The sequence below is a fragment of the Geotrypetes seraphini genome, chromosome 3 (genome assembly GCF_902459505.1).
Source record: "Geotrypetes seraphini chromosome 3, aGeoSer1.1, whole genome shotgun sequence".
NCBI classification, from domain to species: domain Eukaryota; kingdom Metazoa; phylum Chordata; class Amphibia; order Gymnophiona; family Dermophiidae; genus Geotrypetes; species Geotrypetes seraphini.
This window is the reverse complement of record NC_047086.1, coordinates 135104409-135126255: the sequence shown is the minus strand read 5'-3', so window position 1 is coordinate 135126255 and position 21847 is coordinate 135104409. Positions and strand designations below refer to the sequence as shown.

At 39.4% G+C, this 21847-nt stretch overlaps 1 protein-coding gene across 5 annotated transcripts in view; it reads right to left on the bottom strand.

Annotated features, from left to right (window-relative positions):
* Positions 1 to 21847, bottom strand: part of SLC5A6 (solute carrier family 5 member 6) — a 268897-nt gene that overhangs the window by 68949 nt on the left and 178101 nt on the right. For 4 of the 5 annotated variants that reach the window (XM_033936346.1, XM_033936350.1, XM_033936348.1 and 1 more), the window contains one exon: positions 18560 to 18681. In XM_033936346.1, coding sequence (XP_033792237.1) covers positions 18560 to 18681 — 122 coding nt within the window. Of the gene's footprint in view, positions 1 to 5854; positions 12761 to 18559; positions 18682 to 21847 lie in introns of those variants that run through there. The other variant, XM_033936349.1, reaches the window with a different exon arrangement.

The window sequence follows — 21847 nt, the reverse complement described above, 5'->3', positions numbered from 1 at the left end:
AGGAACTCTATGAGTGTCAGGAGCAGTGCATTCAGCATGCTGGCCTGTGCTAAAAAATGCTTTTGTGGTTTTGTAAAAGGGGGGGGGGAATGGTAAACCTTTAAGTGCCCATTTAGATTGGAAGCATTTTGAGATAGGACCAGGTGGCAATTTAACTTGTGTATACAAATAATTCTACGTATATAAATAAAAACACAATAACCCAAAACTTGTTAACATTAATAAAAATACCTCTTAAGTGGTGAAAAATCTGTTTAAGTAAAGCAGCAACCACATTGGCCTGCTGAAATGTAAAAATACCTATCATCAAGACCTAATGAAATAAATACAAGTTATTAATTTTCTTCAAAAGGAGGAGTTAAAATGGAACAAGTTCTCCACTGGAAATCTTTGGAAGGCAGTAGCCGTGACTGGCTGAAGGCCTAGGCACAAAAGGCATTTGCCTAGGATAGCAGACTACAAAAGATTCTGGTGTTAGAAGGGAGGCAGGCAGGCAGGCAGGACAAAGTACCGACTGTCAAGAGAGAATTACACTGCTGCCAGGAAACAACGAAAAGGTCAAGGTGTAGAAAATTTTAAAATGATCATTTTACTACATGGAAGCTTTAAACTGGCCTAGAAGATGGCTCATTGATCTCAGAGTGGCACTTCAGTCATCAAAAGCATGCTCTCATGCACATTCTTGGAACAAAACAGTGATACTAACAATATCAAGGTTTCCAAAATTTTCCAGTTTGGATTCAATCTCCAACTTGCACAAAAAACCTTCAAAAGCTATAAATGTAATCCTTGCCGACAGATTGAAATGTTATTTATAAATGGTTGCTAGGAATACTGCTTCACATGTGTGATCTTTTCTGATTGGAAAGTTCTGTAACGAATGAATGCTAAACCCAATAATAAGAGTTCTCTCTCAGCCACCTTTTACTAAGGTGCGCGTTTTTAGCGCACGCAGCATTTTAGTGCGTTCCAAACCCACGCTACGCTTTTAGAACTAACGCCAGCTCAATGCTGGCGTTAAGGTCTAGCGCATGCGGCAATTTAGCGCGTGCTATTCCACGTATTAAGACCCTAACGCACCTTTGTAAAAGGAGCCCTAAATCAAGGAAATAATCCTGTCAAAAAACATGGATGTATTTTTCCTTTTCTTCCCCTATTCTGCTACCAGTATTTGTTCACATGTGCATGATAGATACAAGATCACCTAGACCCTAAAGAACAGATATTTTATTACCCAATTGCTTCTTCTGGCTCTGTAGAAGCACAAGGATAAAGAGCAGATTCCAAGGAAATTTCTGGTATGCTCAAGAAGCTTCCCGCTACAACCACTCAAACACTAGTTTGGAACAGTGAGTTCGTGAGAAGAGGCTTCAGTCAGAAATGCATATTCAAAGCAAAGAGGATAAGAATCATCTCAATTTCCTGAAGTGGGAGAATGACTGCTTGGAAAGTGTAAAAAAAAAAAAAAAAGAAGGCATGGGTCATAATATTATATACCACTTCTCTGATTCTTTCCTCAGGCTTTGATCATTTGCATAGTGTTAAGACAGCACCATGATTATGCATTTCATGTTAAATTTTACCATCCAGTTGACACAGCCAGCCATTGTAATGCATACATGATATCTAGCAATGGTATCAATTTTGCCAACTCTAGAATTTACTGGCATTTACAAATTTAGAAAAGTTTTAGGACAAAATGTTATTTATAAAAGTGAGTTGACATTTTAAGCAGTTAAAGCTTTCTTTAAGCTCATATTACAATTATTTTGACCGTTTTCATTGACCCTGATCAACATTAAGTTAGGTTCTAATGATAGTTGTGGATTCCTGTCCTGTAAAAATTACACCTATTGTGTGCTCAATATGAAGTCATAAGAACATGGGTTGTCATACTGGGTCAGACTAAGGTTCCATCTAGCCTAGTATGTTTCCAACAGTGGCCAGTTCAGGACACAAGAATCTGGCAGAGTAACAAAAATTAAGAAGATTCCATGCTACCTAACCTCAGGGATAAGCAGTGGCTTTTCCCAGATCTACCATAATAACGATTTATGGACTTCCTTTAGGAATTTGTTGAAACCTTTTTTTAAACCCAGCTACATTATCTGCTTTTACCACTTGCTGCAGCACTGAGTTCCAGAACTTTCCATTGAATGAAAAAAAATATTTTCTCCTATTTGCTTTAAATGTGTTACTAGGTAACTTTAAGGAATGCCTTGTTCTTTATACTAATACTTTTTTACTTGTTCCACTTCATTCAGGATTTTTTAGACCTCTATTAACCCCCCTCCCCCCCCAGCTATCTCTAAGCTGGAGCAACATGTTTTTGCAAAGGTCAACAATATTATGATAAGAATTATGGGCCAAATATCCAGCTGAGAGAGATCAGTAATTTTTAAGGTGCTCACTGCTGCTGGCTGAATTTGACATGGATGTTCAATGCTGGGCCACTGGAAGTTATCTGGGTGCAAGCCAATATTTCAGCACCTACACCAGATAATTCTCCATGCACATTAGGACAGCTATTTCTGCAGTCTTACTTGCCCAGATACTTATCCAGGCACTGGCACTGTATATCCGTGGGCTCAGATAACTTCTAGATTCACCCCAACACTGCATCTGAACCACTCTGCCACTAACTAGAGTTGCACTATAGCTTTTTGTTATAGACTTTTGTGCAAGCAGGATTATACATATAGAAATGAGAAAAGGATATCTCCTCCACACCCCTTTCAATACACTCACACTTATCTCAATCTTTTTCAATATTCACCGACCCTCAGAGGTGCCACCTTGATACTCAAAATATTTAATTGTATCCGGCAGTAGTATAATGGGTACACCTCATGTCAAAATGATTGACAGCTGTCAGAGATAAGGATCGACCAATCAACGTTCACTTCTGGGTTAAGCCCCGCCCCCACCCACTGCCCCTCCCCTCCCATAGGAATGAATGGTGGTAGCCCCGCCCCATCCATGTCCCCACCCCTCCCATTGCCCCACCACCTCATGTCCCGCCCCGGAAATGCACTTTTTGATGACATCACCGGAAATGGGGGCGTGTTTGACCCCGGAAATACGCTTTCTCATGACATCACTGGAAATGGGAGTGCCTGCCCCTACCGGAAATGTGCTTTTCTGATGATGTAGGCGGAAATAGAGTAAATGAAGCGACGGAAATGTGCTTTTCTGACCACGTAAGCAGAAATAGGGTGAATGAAGCGGCGGAAATGCGCTTTTCTGACCACGTAGGCGGAAATAGGGGAAACAGACTTGGTCAAAACCCTCCCGGAAATGATGTAGCCAGAAAAAGAAGCGTCTTTATTTTAACAGTTTTTAGTTAAAAGACAGGATTTAAGAGCTCATGGATAGAGCAGATCACAAAACAAAAGACATTCACAAAATCTTTCCTGTTTTTAAAACAGATCAGGGGCAGAAACAATTGAGAAAAGGTTGCATTTATTTATTTATTTTCTTTTCTGCTTTTTAACACACTTTCAGTAGGAATTCTGAGCTAATGGTTAATGGGCCAGCTCCCCTATTGTCATGGTAACAGCTGATAAGCCCCTTGCAGCCCCCCTCCCCTGATAAAGCCAAGGGGGGGAGAGGTGGAGGTGTGTTTAAACATGTCTGAACTTATCCTGGCCCCCTACTGTTGTCTCAACAATCTGAAAAAAAACCCAAAAGCAGCTGTCACCTAATAGGGCTCTGTTAAAAAGGCAGAGCTATGAAAGAATCTTTATTGAAGCAAATTTATTATGATCCATACGCGGCAGGAAGCTATGGAGGCATTAACCCTCTACTTCAAGCGGCTAAAAAGAGTGATATAACAGTCCGGAGAAAAGATGTAGTGGATTGGGTCACCGGTCAAAACACATATAATTTACACAGACCGGCTAGAATCCATTTTAAAAGAAATAAAACAATTGTGTCGGAAGTTGACAGACAGTGGCAAAGTGACTTAGTTGACATGTCAGCCGTTGCCCGTTATAACAACAGTTACAAATACATCTTAACGGTAATAGATATCCTGTCAAAATATGCATGGGTCGTGAGTTTAAAAACAAAAACCGGTCACGAAGTTACCAAAGCCTTTGAAACAATATTTAATTTAGGGCGTACACCTGAAAAACTTCAAACAGACAAGGGTAAAGAATTTTTAAATAAGTCTCTGAAGAATTTATTAAAACAAAAAGGTGTTAGCCATTTTTTGACCCATAATGATGTTAAAGCAGCTGTAGTGGAAAGATTTAACAGGACTTTAAAATCCAAAATGTGGAGATATTTTACAGTCCATAATGATGTTAAAGCAGCTGTAGTGGAAAGATTTAACAGGACTTTATAGCTCATTGGTTCATCCTTCTTGTTAAAGTCAAGGGGGAGAGGGAGGAGGTGTCCTGTCCTGTCCTGGCCCCCCTGGTGTTGTCATAATGACGTATGTCTTAGATCTTTAACAGCTGTTAACATCAGAAATAAAAAGTTCTCACAGCTGTTAGCAACAAAATAAAGGTTCTCAAGCCGTCAAACAAAATGACTGTCACGAAGGCTCGTAGATTGAGTTACTTTCTTAAAGATCGTGATGTAGAAAAAGAGGGTTACCCGAAGACAGAAAAACTGTACGAATCATACAAAGAAAACATGGACCCCTTTAACACGCAGGTAACTGAAAAAAGGCCTACCAAGAGGCCTCATAACTTTCTTAAAGACTGTAATGCGGAGAAAGAGGGTTACCCACCGGCTGAAAAACCGATTGACGCAACGGCAGATACCGGGGAGCATACACACAAATTAACAGATTCTGAAATACAAGAGTTTCCAGATGCTCAAAAGTTATATGATTCAGACACAGAAAATGAAGATGTAGGCTATGAACTACCAGAGGATAATACTTCAGATATTGAATTTTATGAAGCCGCTGCTGACGCTGAAGCAACAGACATGTTGGAAAAGCCAGGATCTTCCACGGTAAGAGAGAGACACACACACACTTTTTATTACCAGGGGTCGTTGAAGGGTTTATGAATGTGTTTGTGTGTTTTAAAAAGGAAAATTTATTTCTGTATGTTTGTTTTTTTGTAGGGAAGTGGCAGATCTTCACGATCACAGAAACCTGTGGACAAGGTGTACATACCGATGATAAATCTATCATGTTTGTGTTTTTTCTGCTCGTTTCAAAGAGAACCAGCGGTGAATGAGCGTAAACCTGAAGATTCTTGTGATTATGGTCTGCCACCATTCATTCCTATGGGAGGGGCGGGGCATGGGCGGGGCTTAACCCGGAAGTGAATGCTGATTGGTCGATCCTTATCTCTGACAGCTGTCAATCATTTTGACATGAGGTGCACCCATTATACTACTTCCGGCTTCACACACCATATCTTCACCGGGTCATACTTTTATAACCTTTTTTAATTAAATAATTTTAAACATTTTGTCAACAGTTTTTTTTAAAACAAAGTACTTAGCTTTTAGTGGTCAGTTTGTAGGGACATTTATGCTGACATGTTTTACCCAGTGGGTTTTTACAGGGCTCATATCCCTAATCTAGCTTTTACCGCCTTATTAAACCACCAATACTTGGCAGCGAAAGCTAGTTTAGGGATATAAGCCTTGAAAAAACCTGCTAGGTGAAACATGTCAGCATAAATGTCCCTACAAACTGACCACTAAAAGACTAAAAGCTAAGTACTTTGTTTTAAAAAAAACTGTTGACAAAATGTTTAAAAATTATTTAATTAAAAAAGGTTATAAAAGTATGACCCGGTGAAGATATGGTGTGTGAAGTCGGATACAATGAAATATTTTGAGTATCAAGGTGGTACCTCTGAGGGTCGGTAAATATTGAAAAAGATTGAGATAAGCGTGAGTGAATTGAAAGGGGTGTGGAGGAGATACCCTTTTCTCATTTCTATATATAACTAACTAGAGAGTGCCATGATGATTAGAACAGATATTCAGTTGTGCTCTGGTTAAGTGCTGCAGAATATCTGCTCTGTGTTCAGTGACCCTTCTGTAAATTACCTGGGAAATTTGATGCCATTTTTCTGCCCTAGAAATCCTTTGCAAAATGGCCTTTTAAGGTTAAATTAAAGGCTTAGAAAGAAGAGTCAAATGGACAATCTGTAGCTAATCTGTATCTTGTGAAACTTATCAATGCTGATTGGTTTTGTTAAAATATTTCTTTTGTTTCAGTAAAAATTTTAATTTTTCACATTTAATTTGGATTATACATATATAGTAACATAGTACATGACAGCAGATAAAGGCCTGTGTGGTCCATCGAGTCTGCCCAAAAGTCACATTCAATTTCAAAGCAACAAACCAGTAATTATTCGTTTTACTTGCTAAGTTTCAGTATAAGATGTCTTCCCTTCCCCCTGAGATCAGTAAGACCTATATTCAAGACGATTTAAATTTAGTCTAAAATATGTATACTCGCTCCTGATCCTTCTTGCCCTATATGGGACGGAACTCGTAGAAGTCTGTCTGGCATTGGCTATACCTCCCCACACTGTTCATGATTACTTAGCATATGTTGGCAAGCAGTTCTAACAGAAGAAACGAGTAATTAATGTGCTTGTGTTATACTGAAAATTTTATAGCTAGATAACATCTGAAGAAACCTAAATTTTTTGACCACCCTTCTTGCTTTAATAAGGAAAAGCTAGGCATATCTTATGAAGAGGCACATTAAATCTTAAAATCAGATGTTTTTGCTATTACCCTGTTCCTGATCAGAAGCTGGAAGAATATTTCAGATCTTGGTTAGGAGAAAAAACTGGATAATTCTACAAACACGAGACCATTAGAAATTCAGATTTGATTTGATTTGGGGAGCAGGGGAGGATATTTTTAATCACCAATAATAGCAGTTCTATAACTTGCCTCTCTGATTTAAAAAAAATCTACTACAGCCAAATGCAAAAATTTCCAGAAGCTGGCTTCATGTAACATATACTGCAGTTATTGCTTCAGTGATGCCAGCCCCACTCCTGACAGCCTCATCTTAAGCCAAATACATTTTTACTTTCTAGTATTTGACCAGTGAACTAAGCTATAAGTCATAAAGCAACCTAAAGACTTCAAATTTCACTAACTGACATATTTCTGGAAATCTCACTTAACACACTAGATCTAGTTTTAATATAGGCTTGGTACTTGGCCTGAACATTTTTGTTAGATAATACAACTGAAAATAAAAAGAAAATGTGAAATGCCACATGGTCAAGAGATTTTTTTTTTAACCATTTGGGTATCATTAATCACAGATATCACAAACCAACAAAATGGCTGCCTGTGTCAGTACTGAATAATAAAACATGAAGCGATGGAAATTAATAGTAATTTAATAAGTGTCATTTTATAATATATTAAAAAACTCATTTTTAAAATCTAAACGTATATATGACTTTTCTTGCAATTTTGTTCCATTAAGTTTTCCAAATTCTGTTCTTGCTTCTTCTCATTTTCCAATTCCTACCACCCCCCTAAGCCTCCTTCCTGTATCTTTATCTTTCAAAAATCAAACACTGCAGTGGCTGTCTACAACAGACAGCAAGAAAAAAGCTCTCTTCATGTAAGATGCCACACTAACATCTAGGTGCTATGAAAGCGAAGCTGCTTACCTGTAACAAGGGCTCTCCAAAGACAGTAAAATGAATCAGGCATACCTGTGGGTAATATTATCTGATGGCACCAATATGAGCAGCTCTCTTAGAGCTAGGTAGACCTAGAGTTTTTCTGTGCATGTGCAGGTATTCCCTTGCAACTTCTCCTTCTAACTTAATTTCAGTCTTTTTTCTAGCTTAAGACAGAACTTCCCCAAGATGGCAGGTATGTATGTGTTTGTAATTTATCCTAAGAAGAACTTCCCTTCCAGGTAAAACAACTTCACTTTCTTCATAAACAAGCAGGATAAAATCAGTCACACATACGAGGAATCCCAAAGCTATGATTACCATTTGAAATTCCATGGGAGAATGGCTAGATATGTATGTCATCCATCACGAGAGATGCCATCTAGTTGAGCAGTCCTTGTAAGACATCCTGATTGACAAGATATTTGTTAAATCAGTAGTGTGATGTGAATATATTCACTGATTATTTTGTGGCCATTCTACAGATCTCTTGTACCTGTGTTGAGCACAACTGAGCAATTGAGATTGCCATGATTCTGACTTGGTGTGCCTGATCTGGTTGAAAAAAAGGATAAGATAGGGCATTAAGTAGCAATGCTATATGAAGTTTGCAAGCCAATTTGCCAATATCCATTTTGCAACAGCCCATTCTTTGTTATTGGGATCAAAGGAAAGACACAAAAAGGATTAATTCTGTGGTTGTGTTCTCTTAATATAATGTAATAAGCCAGAGTTCTTTCAATATCCAGCACATGTAATGCCTGCTCAACTCCATATGCATGAGGCCTTGGGAAGAATAATGAATGGGTTTATTTGGAACTGGAAAAATTATCTTAGTGAGAAATTTGAAATTAAGCACTGAGAACTACCCTGTTGGGCAGAATAGTAAATATGAAAGCTTGAAGTTTGCTGACCCTCCTAGTTGACATTATCCTCACTGGAAATAACATTTCATATGTAAGTAATTTTAAATTGAACAACTCAAATAGCTTGAAAGGAAGTTTCATTAGCTAGGCATCATGTTGAGGTCTGAGGTGACTGGGATCTTTCTGATCAGGGTGCTAAAACCTTCTCATAAACCTGATGATCAAGGAATGCAATATCATGGAACTCTCTATTTAGTTGTCATAAGTTGTTTATTACACTGGGGTGCTTTTTGACCAAGAGAGTAATGAGATAGAAGAGAACTCAGAAGTGCTGAAGACAAAATACTAAACAGGTTCCAATTTAAGATATCCTTTTTGAAGGTTTTCTGAAAACCAGGATGATACTGGTAACCTCCTCAGAAAGATGGAGGGAAACTATGAAACCGCTAAACTCACTCAATTTTCATGACTTCTACATGAGCAACCAGACATCTAAGTGGAGAATTCAGAGTGATTAGGTCATGATTTTGCTGTGGTGAAGTGGGATTTCCACTGACAGGTCTTAAAGCTGAGGGACCCATATATCTTGGGTTGATTAAAGGGGATATAAATATTCAATTACTCTGTCTTGTATGTTATGAAAGGAAGCTCTACCAAGGGGCAGGCAGGGCCATTCTCTTGACAGGAATCAAAAATGTCTCACAAACTAAGGAATATAACATAACTTAACAATGTGCTTGTATACTGCAACAACCTTGCAGTTCTGTGCGGTTTAAAAAAAAAAGAAAAAGAGAACTGCACATACACAGAGAGATTACAATTTGGCTGATTAAAATTTTTTCTTGAAAAGATAGGTTTTAAACAATTTTTTAAAATTTAAGTAAGAGTTGGAACTGGAGATCAACTTATTAAAACTCTTATCCCAAAAGGCAGCCTGATAAGCCATAGTTTTATTTAAAAATCTCTTATATAGGCAACCCTTTACTGACGGGAATGCAAAAAATTCTAAATTCTCGAGCAAAGTGTCTTCTGTTTACAAAAGTAAAATGATCAAGCATATAGGGAGGTATTAAACCATGTAGTGTCTTGTAACAAATATACCCAAATTTTAATAATATCCTTTCTTCAATCTGCAACCAATGTAATTTCTGATAATAACCTGTGACATGATCAAAATGCTTCAGATTAAATATCAATCTTACAGCGGTGTTCTGAATAATTTGTAACTTCTTAATATTCTTTTTACATGGGGCTAAATAAATCAGGTTGCAGTAATCCAAGGTACTTAATACCAAAGATCGTACCATAAGCCTGAACGCATTAAAAGTAAAGTAGGCCCTGACAGTCCTAAGTTTTCAAAGGAAGAAATAATACCACCTCTACTGTTTCCCCAGTGAACTCTGTAGAGTTCATTAAAGATTGAGAAAGCAGCTCCGGAAAAGCTGCTTTGCAGTAAGGAGAACTAGCCCATGCTTCAGATGAAAAACATGGACCTACCCCCTTACATTTCTCCATACTGCATTCCCAAAAAGGGATACAGTCACGCAGCTCCTCCTTCCCACATCTCCCTCCAAAATGCCCATCTTGGCTCCTCCTTCCCCCTCCATTCACACAAAATAATTATCTTCACAAGAAAAAACACACATGCTGACATGAGCAATGGTGATATGCAACTGGCCAGTTCTGCAGAAAGCCGAAGACTGAGAGAATTCGCTATATCAGCAGCAGACGGGATATGGCAAGTATGCATAATGAGGCATATTAAAAGCTATTAATCATAACTAATCTGGAATAGTTTCTAATGCAGACTTTGTCTGATATCACCTCTGCTGAGGTCTTGCTATCCTGCTTGTCCTCAGAGAAAACAAGAGGGCCTTGAACAGGGATAATGATGAGGTGGAGGGCAGCCCCATAGACTCTTCTGCCTCAGACCATGGAGAGGATCCTAGCTAGGAGCTCTCAAAAAAGTCTGATCCAAATACCAAGAAATCCTATGCCAATGACTTTTGTGGTAAAAAAAGCAAGGATGTTGCTCTTCCTTCTTTGGGAGCAAGGAAATTCCAAATACTTCAGAGCTATATCATTTTGCTTGAAGACACACTGGAGAGCTTGAGTGAGGCTTGGACATACCCCTTAAGACATTTTTATCAAGTTCAAGAAATCATTCTTGGTCCACCACTTGTAGCTCCCAGCTGATGGTCTCAGTGATGAATCTCTACTTCCAGCATTAGAAGAGAATTCCCTCTATGGCATTACACTCAGCATTGCTCACAGTGCCACAGTATAGTACATGCCAGTGGCATAGACTATGGTATCAGCTATGTTAAAGGGAGTGGTTTTTCTCAGATACCAAAGGCCAAGATGTTTTACATCGGCACAGCAATCTTCAATGCACTATGGATACTGTTTCTTCTGTGTACAGGATGGGACCAGTAAAGGCCTGGGATATTTGAAGGAGTACTGACAACAGAGAAGACCCATGCTACCTCTTCTTGGGGTAAGTTTTTGTTGTGCATCCATATGCATACCTATATAGTATCATGTAAGACCTATATATCCACTGACTTCTGGGACACTGAGGAATGCCCTAACGTAGATATTAGCTCTGCCATCAAGTTTATGTGATCATGGGGACATCTCGGAACAGTGGTAGCAAGCAGGAATCCACTTCATGATCTGGTCGCAGACTCTAGTGACAGACATTGTGCCCATTTGCTATGAATATATTCCCGCTGCATCTGCACTGCTCAGCATTCACCATGGTAAACAGCTGATTTGCAATACTAAATAAATCCTGAACCTTCTTCCTATTATTCCGCTCAGGGAAGAGAAGAAACAGGTTAGATTATTTCTTTATTTTAGCAAAAGAGAGGACAGTGGAAATAGTTTTGGACTATACAGAGGATAAAGTGAGAATTTAATCTGCATCTATGCATGAGCATGGACAGAAAAAGATAAAGTCAGTCATAAGGGAAAGGCTCTGCAGAAATAGCTGCACATGCTCAGAAAGCCTTTAGGTCTTTCTGAATTTAAGAGTTATATGTACCAACATTAATATTGTTATTCTCAAGCATGCTTGATTTCATCCTACTGGTTGGCAGAAAATGCTCTTTCAGCAATACCCTAGTCTAAGAAGCTTGATCGAGAAAAGAACCTGACTCTGATGGATGGCCAACAGATCACCACCACTATTACCAAGATCAGAGGTTTATGGCCTGCAATCTTTTATATTGACCTCCTCAAAATTCCTCCGTTTCTCAAAATTAAAAGTCCTCTAATTGTTATTTTACACTGTTTCACCTCACAGCTATGTAGCTCTTTTACATACTTGTTTTTGGCAGTATTATACCCTCCTCCCAACAATAAATATCCATAAATTAGTGTTCTTTTTAAACAATAAATTTCAGATCAACTATTGAAGGATCAACTGATGTGGAAGAAAATGTGTTGTCTTGTTTTCCAGTGAACCTGTTTTTATTTACATCATATCTTTTCTCAACTAATTTTTGGAGACTTGGTATTCCCAATCTCTTATCTTTAAATGATGCTGTTGCTACTTGGTGACAAAGTCAGTAACTTTATCATGGAGCAAAGGGGAAAGCCTCTTCTCCTCACTCTACAATAGAAAGGAGGGGGGTCAGTCCCATGGTCCCTTCATTTTTGATGTTATGGAAGTGAGGCAATTGGTTTACAGGCAGATCTACAAAGAGCGATATCCAGTTACAGCAAGCATCTATTCTCTTGTTGCTAATTCTTTATTGCATTCCAGTTATATCCATGATGCTCTGAATTGCACTTTCAAAGTTTCAGAAATGCCTCATGATTGAAAGAGATCCGGTAACTAAAATGGCACAGAATATGTACTGGCTGCATGGACACAATTGTTGGCAATAAAAGAACCTTAGCATAAGGGGAAGGTAACTGCACTGCTAGAAATGATAACACACACCAAAACAATCTCTGCTTGGGTGCTTTTGATGCTGGGCTTGTCACTCAGCTTCACTATGGCAAGTTTCTAGTGGTGAATCATTTACAACTTTGCAAGCAGGAACTTTTCCACCTCCCCCCCAATACCCCTAGTGAGGCTCAAAGTGACGTTTCCTGAACAATGTATGAATGACCGCCATCAGATCTGTGAAAGCCATCACACTTCCCTTCAGTCTCTTTGCACTCTTCTCCCAGCACATCTCCATTCACCAGGCCATTGCAACTCTTTTCCGACATAACTGGGTGCTGCAAACTGTCATCATTGCCCTAATAAAAGACAAAAAAAAAAAAATCCCACCACAAATATCATGTTAAACTTGATTAGATGCTTCAAATTTTAGGATGCAACCAAGGACGATAAAAGGCCTAAAAAATGGTTTGATAGAATAAATAATACACGAAGAATGCAAGAGTGAATAGCTGACAGATGTGCATGGTACATATGCAATGCGATAAGAATCAGAGACAACAGTTAATAAATGTGTAACTAGTTTCAGGTGCCACAAAAAGAGGAAAAAGCAAATTTGAGCAATTATGGTTGTGTCCTATGCATCATACCAAATTCATTACTTGTCTCACGCTCATTACAATCCCTCACACTTAGTAACTTGGATTACTGCAACAGCCTCTACCTAACATGTCCTAACAATATGATAAAACAACTACAGACAGTTCAGAACACTGCCATCAGACTCATCTACTGTCTCAGCAAATTTGACCACATCACTCCCGCCTATATAGACTCTCACTGGCTTCCGATAAAAGCAAGAACTCAATTCAAGTTCTATTGTCTGCTGTTTAAGATAACCCATGGAACTGCCCCCTGTTACCTAAACAACCGCCTAAACCGCTACCTCTCATCCAGATCAAGAAGAACTCAAAACCTATTCACCTTCCCACCTAATAATGGAACCCGTCTTAAGAAACTATACGACAGCCTTCTAGCGACACAGGCAGCAAAAATTGACCCCACAATCACCAAACTAATAATCAATACAACAGACATCAAAGTATTTCGAAAAGAAATCAAAACATTTCTATTCAGAAAACACGTCATTACCAACTAATATCCTCCCTTTATGCACAAGCTCTCCCTCTATAGAATAACACATTAATCAATTCTTAGAACCTTTCCTATCATACATACTCTGATTCCTATATAAACATTTTCCACACTATCCAATAAACTTCTTATGACATTATTAGGTAACTTCCAATCTGTAAACCGTATATACTGATATTCGCCACTATATTCTCTTATCACTTGATTCCCTGATATGTAATTTTCATAATTGAATCCTCTACCACACCATGTAATGTACATGAATCACTGTTATGTAATTTATCTAGATAATCTTTATTACGCAATTCTTTTGGTAATGTCCAAATCTCCTATAATTTGTATTCCGCCTTGAACAATATATAATGTATAATGTATTCAAAATTAATTTTCCTATGAACTGTTTTCCTACCTTCTTCTACTCTATGTTTATAACCTAACTAATTTATTTTTCTCAAGTACTTTAGCAAGAATGTGAACCTTTGGGACAGTCAGGGAACTCTAAGTACTCTCTCTTCATCTTAATTAATCTTACTTATTGCATTTCTTCTGTTTCTACTGTAAACCGCTTAGAACTTCACGGTACAGCGGTATATAAGAAATAAAATTATTATTATTATTATTATCATACTCCTTTTTTTTTAACCAGATCCAAATCCAACCTGAACATTCATGTATTTGAGGCTGAATCCCAATTCACATTCAACAGATTTATCAAAATTGGTTCTAAGCTGGAGACTGCATCTCTGTCTTAGACAGAATGGGGACTGATATTCCTCATAAGATAAGGCTGAACGGTAATAACTTAGATAATTGGAGTTCTTCTTGAAATATTTTCAGACCCTAATCACTTATCTGATGATATTCTAGTAAAAAATGCCTCGTCTCAGTTTAATCTCACCGGTATTAAAGCTTCTCAGTCATGGTTTTGCTGCCTTGCTCTCTTAGCTTGAAATCTCTTGTTTTTCACTGAGTAGACTGTCTGTGTATCTTGACTACTGTGAAGGGACTTCCACTAAGTGTCTTTCTGTACAGCACTGCATAAACCTGAAATGTGCTATACAAATCATAATTATAATAATGCCTTGCCACCACAGAGAAACATCCAGAAATATGCATATTAACTAAAATGAAAAGAACAGAAGGAATTCTTGAAGTTCTAAAAATATAACCCATTTTTAAAATTAAATAAAAAACCCAACCATGGTCATAATATTTTTCACTGAAAAATTCAGGACCTAACAGGACAGATTCAGAGGAAGAATGCTGAAGAGCAGTAGTTACCAATTACAACATCTCAAAATTCAGATGCGATTTTTGCTGGCTTTTATACCGGGGGCTGACAAGGTAGATGTTCCGATGCTCACAGAATTTCTATGAGTATTGGAGTATTTACCTTGCCAGCCCGCAGTAAAAACCCCTACCGCGGCTTTGTAAAAGGAGCCCTTGGTAAATTAACTACCAAACGTATCCATCCCCCAAATGAAAAAAAACCCAAACAATTGCAGATTCCTGTCTTTGAAAGGTTTGGAAGCAGGGCACAGCTGATTTAGAGCTATGAGATATTAAAATATTAATATATGAAACTTTAGGTATTATGGAAAACTGACAAGGATATAACGCATAACCACAGTAAGGATAAATGAATTTGGCCTTTCAATTGTATGCCTTGTAAGATTTTACATGTGACTTTTTTGGATATACTCAATAAAACGTTTAGGATAGTTAAAATTATTATAGTAAAGTGAAGTGTTTCAGCAGTGGACAATTAGGTTGCTACAAAGTCTAAAGTCTGGACATATCTGTGGCATTTATGAATAAAGCAATGGGATATGTCGTAGAAGCAGTAATGATCCATTTCATTACATCTGCTTTTAAAAGAATACAATGTATTGTGCTATAGAACATACAAAAACACTCAGGAGAGCAGAATTTTGGTGACTTATGTGTTGCTGCTTCAATGGCCCACAGCATCACACAAGGATACATCAACTTGGTTTATGCATTTTTAACTTTAATTTTTAAAAAGATGGATATAATATTGAAGTGAGTTTCTCTTATTTCATACTGAATTTTTAAAGTTGTTTTCACAATGATTTTTAATGAGTATATACCATTTGTACACTTTTATGATAATAAACAAATTACTAAAGTAATGTGGAGGGCCATTTTCGATACTGCGTCTAAGTCCGATTTGGAAGTCTTGAGAAATGTAACTAAAAACTGGGAGGCAAAAATGTCCATTTTTGAAACCGCTAGACATCTAACTTTCTTTTCCCCAAAAGTCACCTAGCTAGACGTTTTGGCCCTTAGAACATCCAACTATTTTGGCCATTTTTGAAAAGAAAAACATCCAAGTTCAAAACGTCCAGAACCAAGCAATTTGGATATGGAAGGGGGTCATCACCTATACTATACTGGCTTCAGAGACATGCCAACAGAGATGTGGGGCAACTTAAGGGGCACTGCTATGAACTACACCTAAAGCAGGGATCTCAAAGTCCCTCCTTGAGGGCCGCAATCCAGTCGGGTTTTCAGGATTTCCCCAATGAATATGCATTGAAAGCACTGCATGCACATAGATCTCATGCATATTCATTGAGGAAATCCTGAAAACCCGACTGGATTGCGGCCCTCAAGGAGGGACTTTGAGACCCCTGACCTAAAGGGTGCCAGATGTACACCTCACCAGAACCCCCTTATAGTGTATGGTGAGTCCCCCAAAACCTATTATACCCATCTTTCTACCACCGCAATAGCTCTTATGACTGCAGATGTCATCTATATGGCAATACAGGTGGTTTGGGGGGTGTTTTGGGATTTTTTTTGTGGGATCACACCTTCCACCATAAATGTAGTGGGTAGGATGAGCTAAGAACTTGGGTCACCCTCTCTATGGTTCACTACACCGCCCACCAGGTTACTCCAGACACCTGTTTGCTGCTCCACTAGGATTTCCTAGACTAAGTCCTGCTGTTATAGAGATAGGTGCATACTGTTTCTTTCACATCTTTGGGGGGTGGGAGGGAGTCATTGACCACTGGGAGAGTATGGGGGGATCATGACTTAATCGCTTTTAAAACAGGTCTCGCTCGGGATGTCTAAATGGCATCCTGGATGTCTTGGGAAATATTTATTGCTGCTAAGACGTCAAAGCACTAAGCATGCCCAAATCTTACCCATTACATGCCTCCAACACTCCTCCTTGAACTCTGGACACATGGTGGCCAAAAAGCCTAAATCGACACTTGGACATTTTGGCAATTAAAACGTCGAAGTGCCAGTTTAAGCCGTTTTTGGATCTCTCTTTTTTGAAAACGAGCCACATAGTGCGTACAACAACAATGAAGAGGCAAGAAATATTTTTATAGAACATGAAATACAGAGATCTGTCAGATGATGTTCAAAATTTATAGACCAATCATATGGGAGGTAATTTTAAAGCCCTTTTAATGTTTATGTGGCAATTAAATAGTTTCTATAAAATTAGGTCAGGCATAAAAGTACGCAGGATGGCATGAATGCATGTACTTTTAAGTAGCTTCAAAAAACTCCAAAGTATATCACTGTTTTTGCATTGGGGTTTTGTTTTGGTTTTTTATTTCAAACTAACATTTTGTAAATACTTATCAGCTGTCCTAATTACCTATGTTTTCTCCCCCAAAACTTCAAAACTCTCCAACCACAGACAAGAATTCCCCAAACTACCTCCCATCACAGTTCCATACCTTATCCCTACGCCACAACTCTCTCACTGCAGCCTAGTACTCCCCACATTCCCAGCAGAGCCCCACATTCTTTATTCCAGCCAAAGTCCCACACTCTTCTTCACCATAGCACAGCCTCCCACTCAGCAAAATTTTCAGCCCAACTGGGGCTGGTCTGAGGCCTGATCATAGCAGTTACAGCAGCAAAGGAAAGAACTGCACTGAGCCAGCGAGCCGGCTCATGAACCCGGATTCTAAAAATTTTCTTTGGCTAGCTATTGCTCCCACCATTACCAGACTCAGAAAAATCAGAACACTGCTGGGTTGATACTTGCCAGAGCTTTCAACAGACATCATACTGATATACCAAAGAGATAATTTTAACTTCCCTATGACTGCTGACACAGCAAGCAAGGCTCAGCCCAAAAGTGTTTTACTATGGAGACTGTGAGGAGATTTTATTAAAAAAAAAAAGAAAAGGATTTTATTTTCCAGTTTTACCTCAGTGCAAGCCGCTTTAGGTTATATCAAATGAAAGCAAACTAGAGTCTTCCTCGACAAAAATGGCAGGGAAGAAACCATTTTTGCAGTAAACTCTGATAAATTTATCCTTGAATATTTTATGATCATCTTTAAAATGGAGTGTGCACTGCTTTCCCGATGTTTGCATTTTAGGGGAATTAACATGGATGTTTTACCTTGGAGTATGTAAACACTGCAAACAGCCATCTGTGTTTAGGCTACAGGAGGCAACTACTGACGTTTCTTTTCCTAAATCTGTGTGTGGGTAGTCACTTATCATTAAACACACTAAGCCTCATACCGTAACTCTGGCTACATATTCATTTTAGTGTCAACAATAATATTTAATGATCAGCAAACAGACTGACCTATTCTCTCTGTTCCTTATGTCATCGATGGCTTATTATGAGATATAGCGTTGCTCTTTAGATATATATAAATATAAATCATATTATTCTACTAAACTGATTTCAAGAGGCAAAGATATTTGAAATTATTCTCATGTTTGTTCTACCACAGTCTAGTGCTCAAACTTAGAAGTATGCTTTATTAAAAAAAACCAAAAACATATTACCAGTAAAAGTGAAATATGAACTACTCTCAAAATTCAGTCTCTCACAATAAAGAGACATATTAAACATGCATAGATGCATAATACATAATTTTAGAGATATGCCTGCTTTATTATGGCATTTCCTGTAGTCTGGTTAAGTACTAAGAAGCTAAGCCCCAGCTGCACACTCGGTGGGGGGGGGGGTGGGGGGGTGTTCACCTTACCTCAGTGCAAAACTCAATCCCACAGTTCAGCTTCTCCTTGTATCTTTCTGGAAGGAAGAACAGCAGCTTGCTCAGAACTGGATAGACTGTGTGAGGATTCACATCCTTAGCTCTCATGGGACCTGGAATGCAGCAAATAGGATTAAAAGCACCATTCTATATAGCTGTCACTGCATCTAAAAAATATAGAGACATTAGAAAAGGGTACAAAGAAGGGCAACCCAAATAACTGAGGTGGAATGACTCTCACATGAAGAAAAGCTACAGAGGCTGGGGCTCTTCAGTTTGGAGAAGAGATAGCTGAGGAAAGATATGATATCTAATATAATAAAATGATAGGCCGCGCATGCGCCATTAAAAAAACGTGTTCCCTGATCCCGTCGCGGAAAACACGAGTGTGCATGCGCGGGTTCACGTCACAGCCACCTCACAATATGGAAGTTTCTTCACACGCTGACGATTGCCTCCACAAGCCTTCTCCCAGCCAGCCAACGATCGCCTCCACAAGCCGGGACTGGGGTACAAAGACCGCCTCCTCCCCCCCCCAAACCAAAAAACTGACCCCGCCGCCCGAGACCCAAGTCCTTTGCCACCCAAGTCCTTCCCTTCCCGCGGACCCCAGGAGGAGTCGGTTTCCGTGTCGTCGTCGCCCCATCCCTCCCGGCCCACACGAACCCCTTCACGCGGTCTGACCGCTACCCTTACTCCCTTGCCGCCCCCCTTCACGCGGTCCCCACAAACCTCTCGCCTGTAGCAGCGGCCGCAGCACTCTACACACGCTGCTTCGCTGCCTTCAACTGCCCTGATTGCTCCACCGCGTCCCTGATGACATCATCAGATATGCGGCAAATCAAATCAGGGCAGTTGAAGGCCGTGAAGCAGCGTGTGTAGAGTGCTGCGGCCGCTGCTACAGCCGAGAGATTTGTGAAAAGTTTCTGCTGACCAGGGGAGCAGGGAAGAGAGACCGGGGGAGCAGGGAAGATGTGCTGCTGAGCGGAGGATCAGGGAAAAGGGACCAGGGGAGCATGGAAGAGGTGCTGCTGACCGGGGGAGCAGGGAAGAGGTCCTGCTGACCAGGGGAGCATGGAAGAGTTACTGCTGACCGGGGGAGCAGGGAAGATGTGCTGCTGACTGGTGAAGCAGGGATCGGGGGAGCAGGGAAGAGATGCTGCTGACTGGGGAAGCAGGGAAGAGGAACCGGGAGAGCAGGAAAGAGGTGCTGCTGACCAGGGAAGCAGGGAAGAGGTGCTACTGACTGGGGGAGCAGGAAAGAGGTGCTGCTGACCGGGGGCGCAGGGAAGAGGTGCTGTTGGACCGTGGTGGGAGGGAGGGGCGTAAAAATGGGTTTGGAGCTGGGGCTGAAAATAGGGCACATGTGAGGGAAGGAGGCTCTACTAGCACCCGTTAATGTTACGGGCTTAAACACTAGTAGGCCTATAAAATCCTGAGTAAAGTGCAACGGTTAAATGTGAATTGATAGTTTTACTCTTTCAAAAATTACAAAGTCTGAAGTTACTAAGTAGTACAGTTAAAACCAACAGGAGCAGTAGTCTTATGTGGGTTTAAAAAAAGATTTGGACACATTTCTGAAGGAAAAATCCATAAACTATTATTAAAAGTCACTGCTTATATCTTTAGGGTTTTAATCCTCTGTTGCCCCAGATACAAAATAAGTACCCATATATAATATGTAAACTGCTTCGCTTGCAACCACAGAAAGGCAGTGTATCAAGTCCCATCTTTGTTCCCTCGTGTGGGATCTTGCTACTTTTTTGGGATCCTCAAGGTATTTGTGACCTGAATTAGCCACTGCTTGTAAACAAATGCTGGGCTCAATGAACCTTTGGTCTGATATCATATGACTGTTCTTAAGTCTCACATTCCAGGCCACTAAAAAGGTGCCATTTCCTGCAAAGTAGATGAGATATTCACGATCAACCTACTAAAACTATTTATCACTTATATAACGCTGAAAGGTGTTCGCAGCACTGTACATTTAACATTCAATAGACGGTCCCTTCTCAAAAGAGCTTACAATCTAATGAGAGAGTATCCATTCGAATTTGCAGTTTTTTTAGTAGTTTGAGAATTTCTAACAAAGCAGATGTACTCAAATATTTTCCCATTTTGGTCCTATCTTTTAATTAAGTGATGAACAATGCCTGACACTATTTATTATTACTCACCAGTCCATTCAATTAGGAGTCCGCCAAAATACAATGCAAAGACTACAGTGGTGTTTTTATTGATTTTTTTTTTTATATTGAACCAAGTTTAGTTTATTATGCTTGATTACAAGTACTTTGTTGCTTTCTACATTCTGGAATGTCTAAAGAGAGGATGGACTGAAAAGCTGGAGTGGAATAGAATATTTTCCTAGGGAATAAAAAGGTAACACTTTTTCTCTCATGAACTCAATGCTGGCTTTATCTAAACTGGGTGACTCTCAGATATTCTCTCTGCCAGGCCCATGCTCGCTAGATGAGCAAATTGATGGTTATGCAGGTAGTAATGAATACCACTTACACGAAGGAGAAAGAACTGAAGCATGAAAATATTTACTGTGATCAGAATAAGATACCTTTGAAGAATACTATTAAACAGGATATTTGACAGAGGCTGCAATAAAGGCCAAAGCAGCACAGATGCCTTAGTAAAATGCAGACAGAGTTGAAAGGTTTTCTGTCAACTGCTCAAAAGATTACGTAACAAACTAAAAAGATGTTTTGAAATGTAAGGAGTAAGAGTCATGAATTTAATATACTGCCTTTCTTTAGTAAACTAAAATCCACTTGGGGAGTAAAAATCCTAAGGTGCCATATATGCTAAGGTGTGATTGTAAACACAATCCAGCTCTCAAACTCCATCTTGGACCACTGCCCATCGCATCTCCTTTACAAACTCTATCCTTCCACTCAACACCTTGCTACAAACAGGACAAGTGCCTGAAAGTTGGAAATCAGCAATCATAAGGCTATTCCTAAAAAAAAAAACATCCCTCGACCCAAACACACCAACCAACTTTAGGCCTGTCGCCAATCTGCCCTACATATCTGAGATACTGGAAAAGGCAGCACTAACCCAGCTACAAACATTCACTGACAAACGGGAGACCCTTTTCACATTCCAGTCAGGCTTCAGAAACATCACAGCACTGAAACTGTCTTACTCAACATCATAGACAACTGCTGGATAAGGGGAAAGACTTCCTACTTGTCTTACTTGACCTGAATTCGGTATCTGTGATACAGCATTACACTGGTTCCAATGCTTTCTGAGCCAAAGATC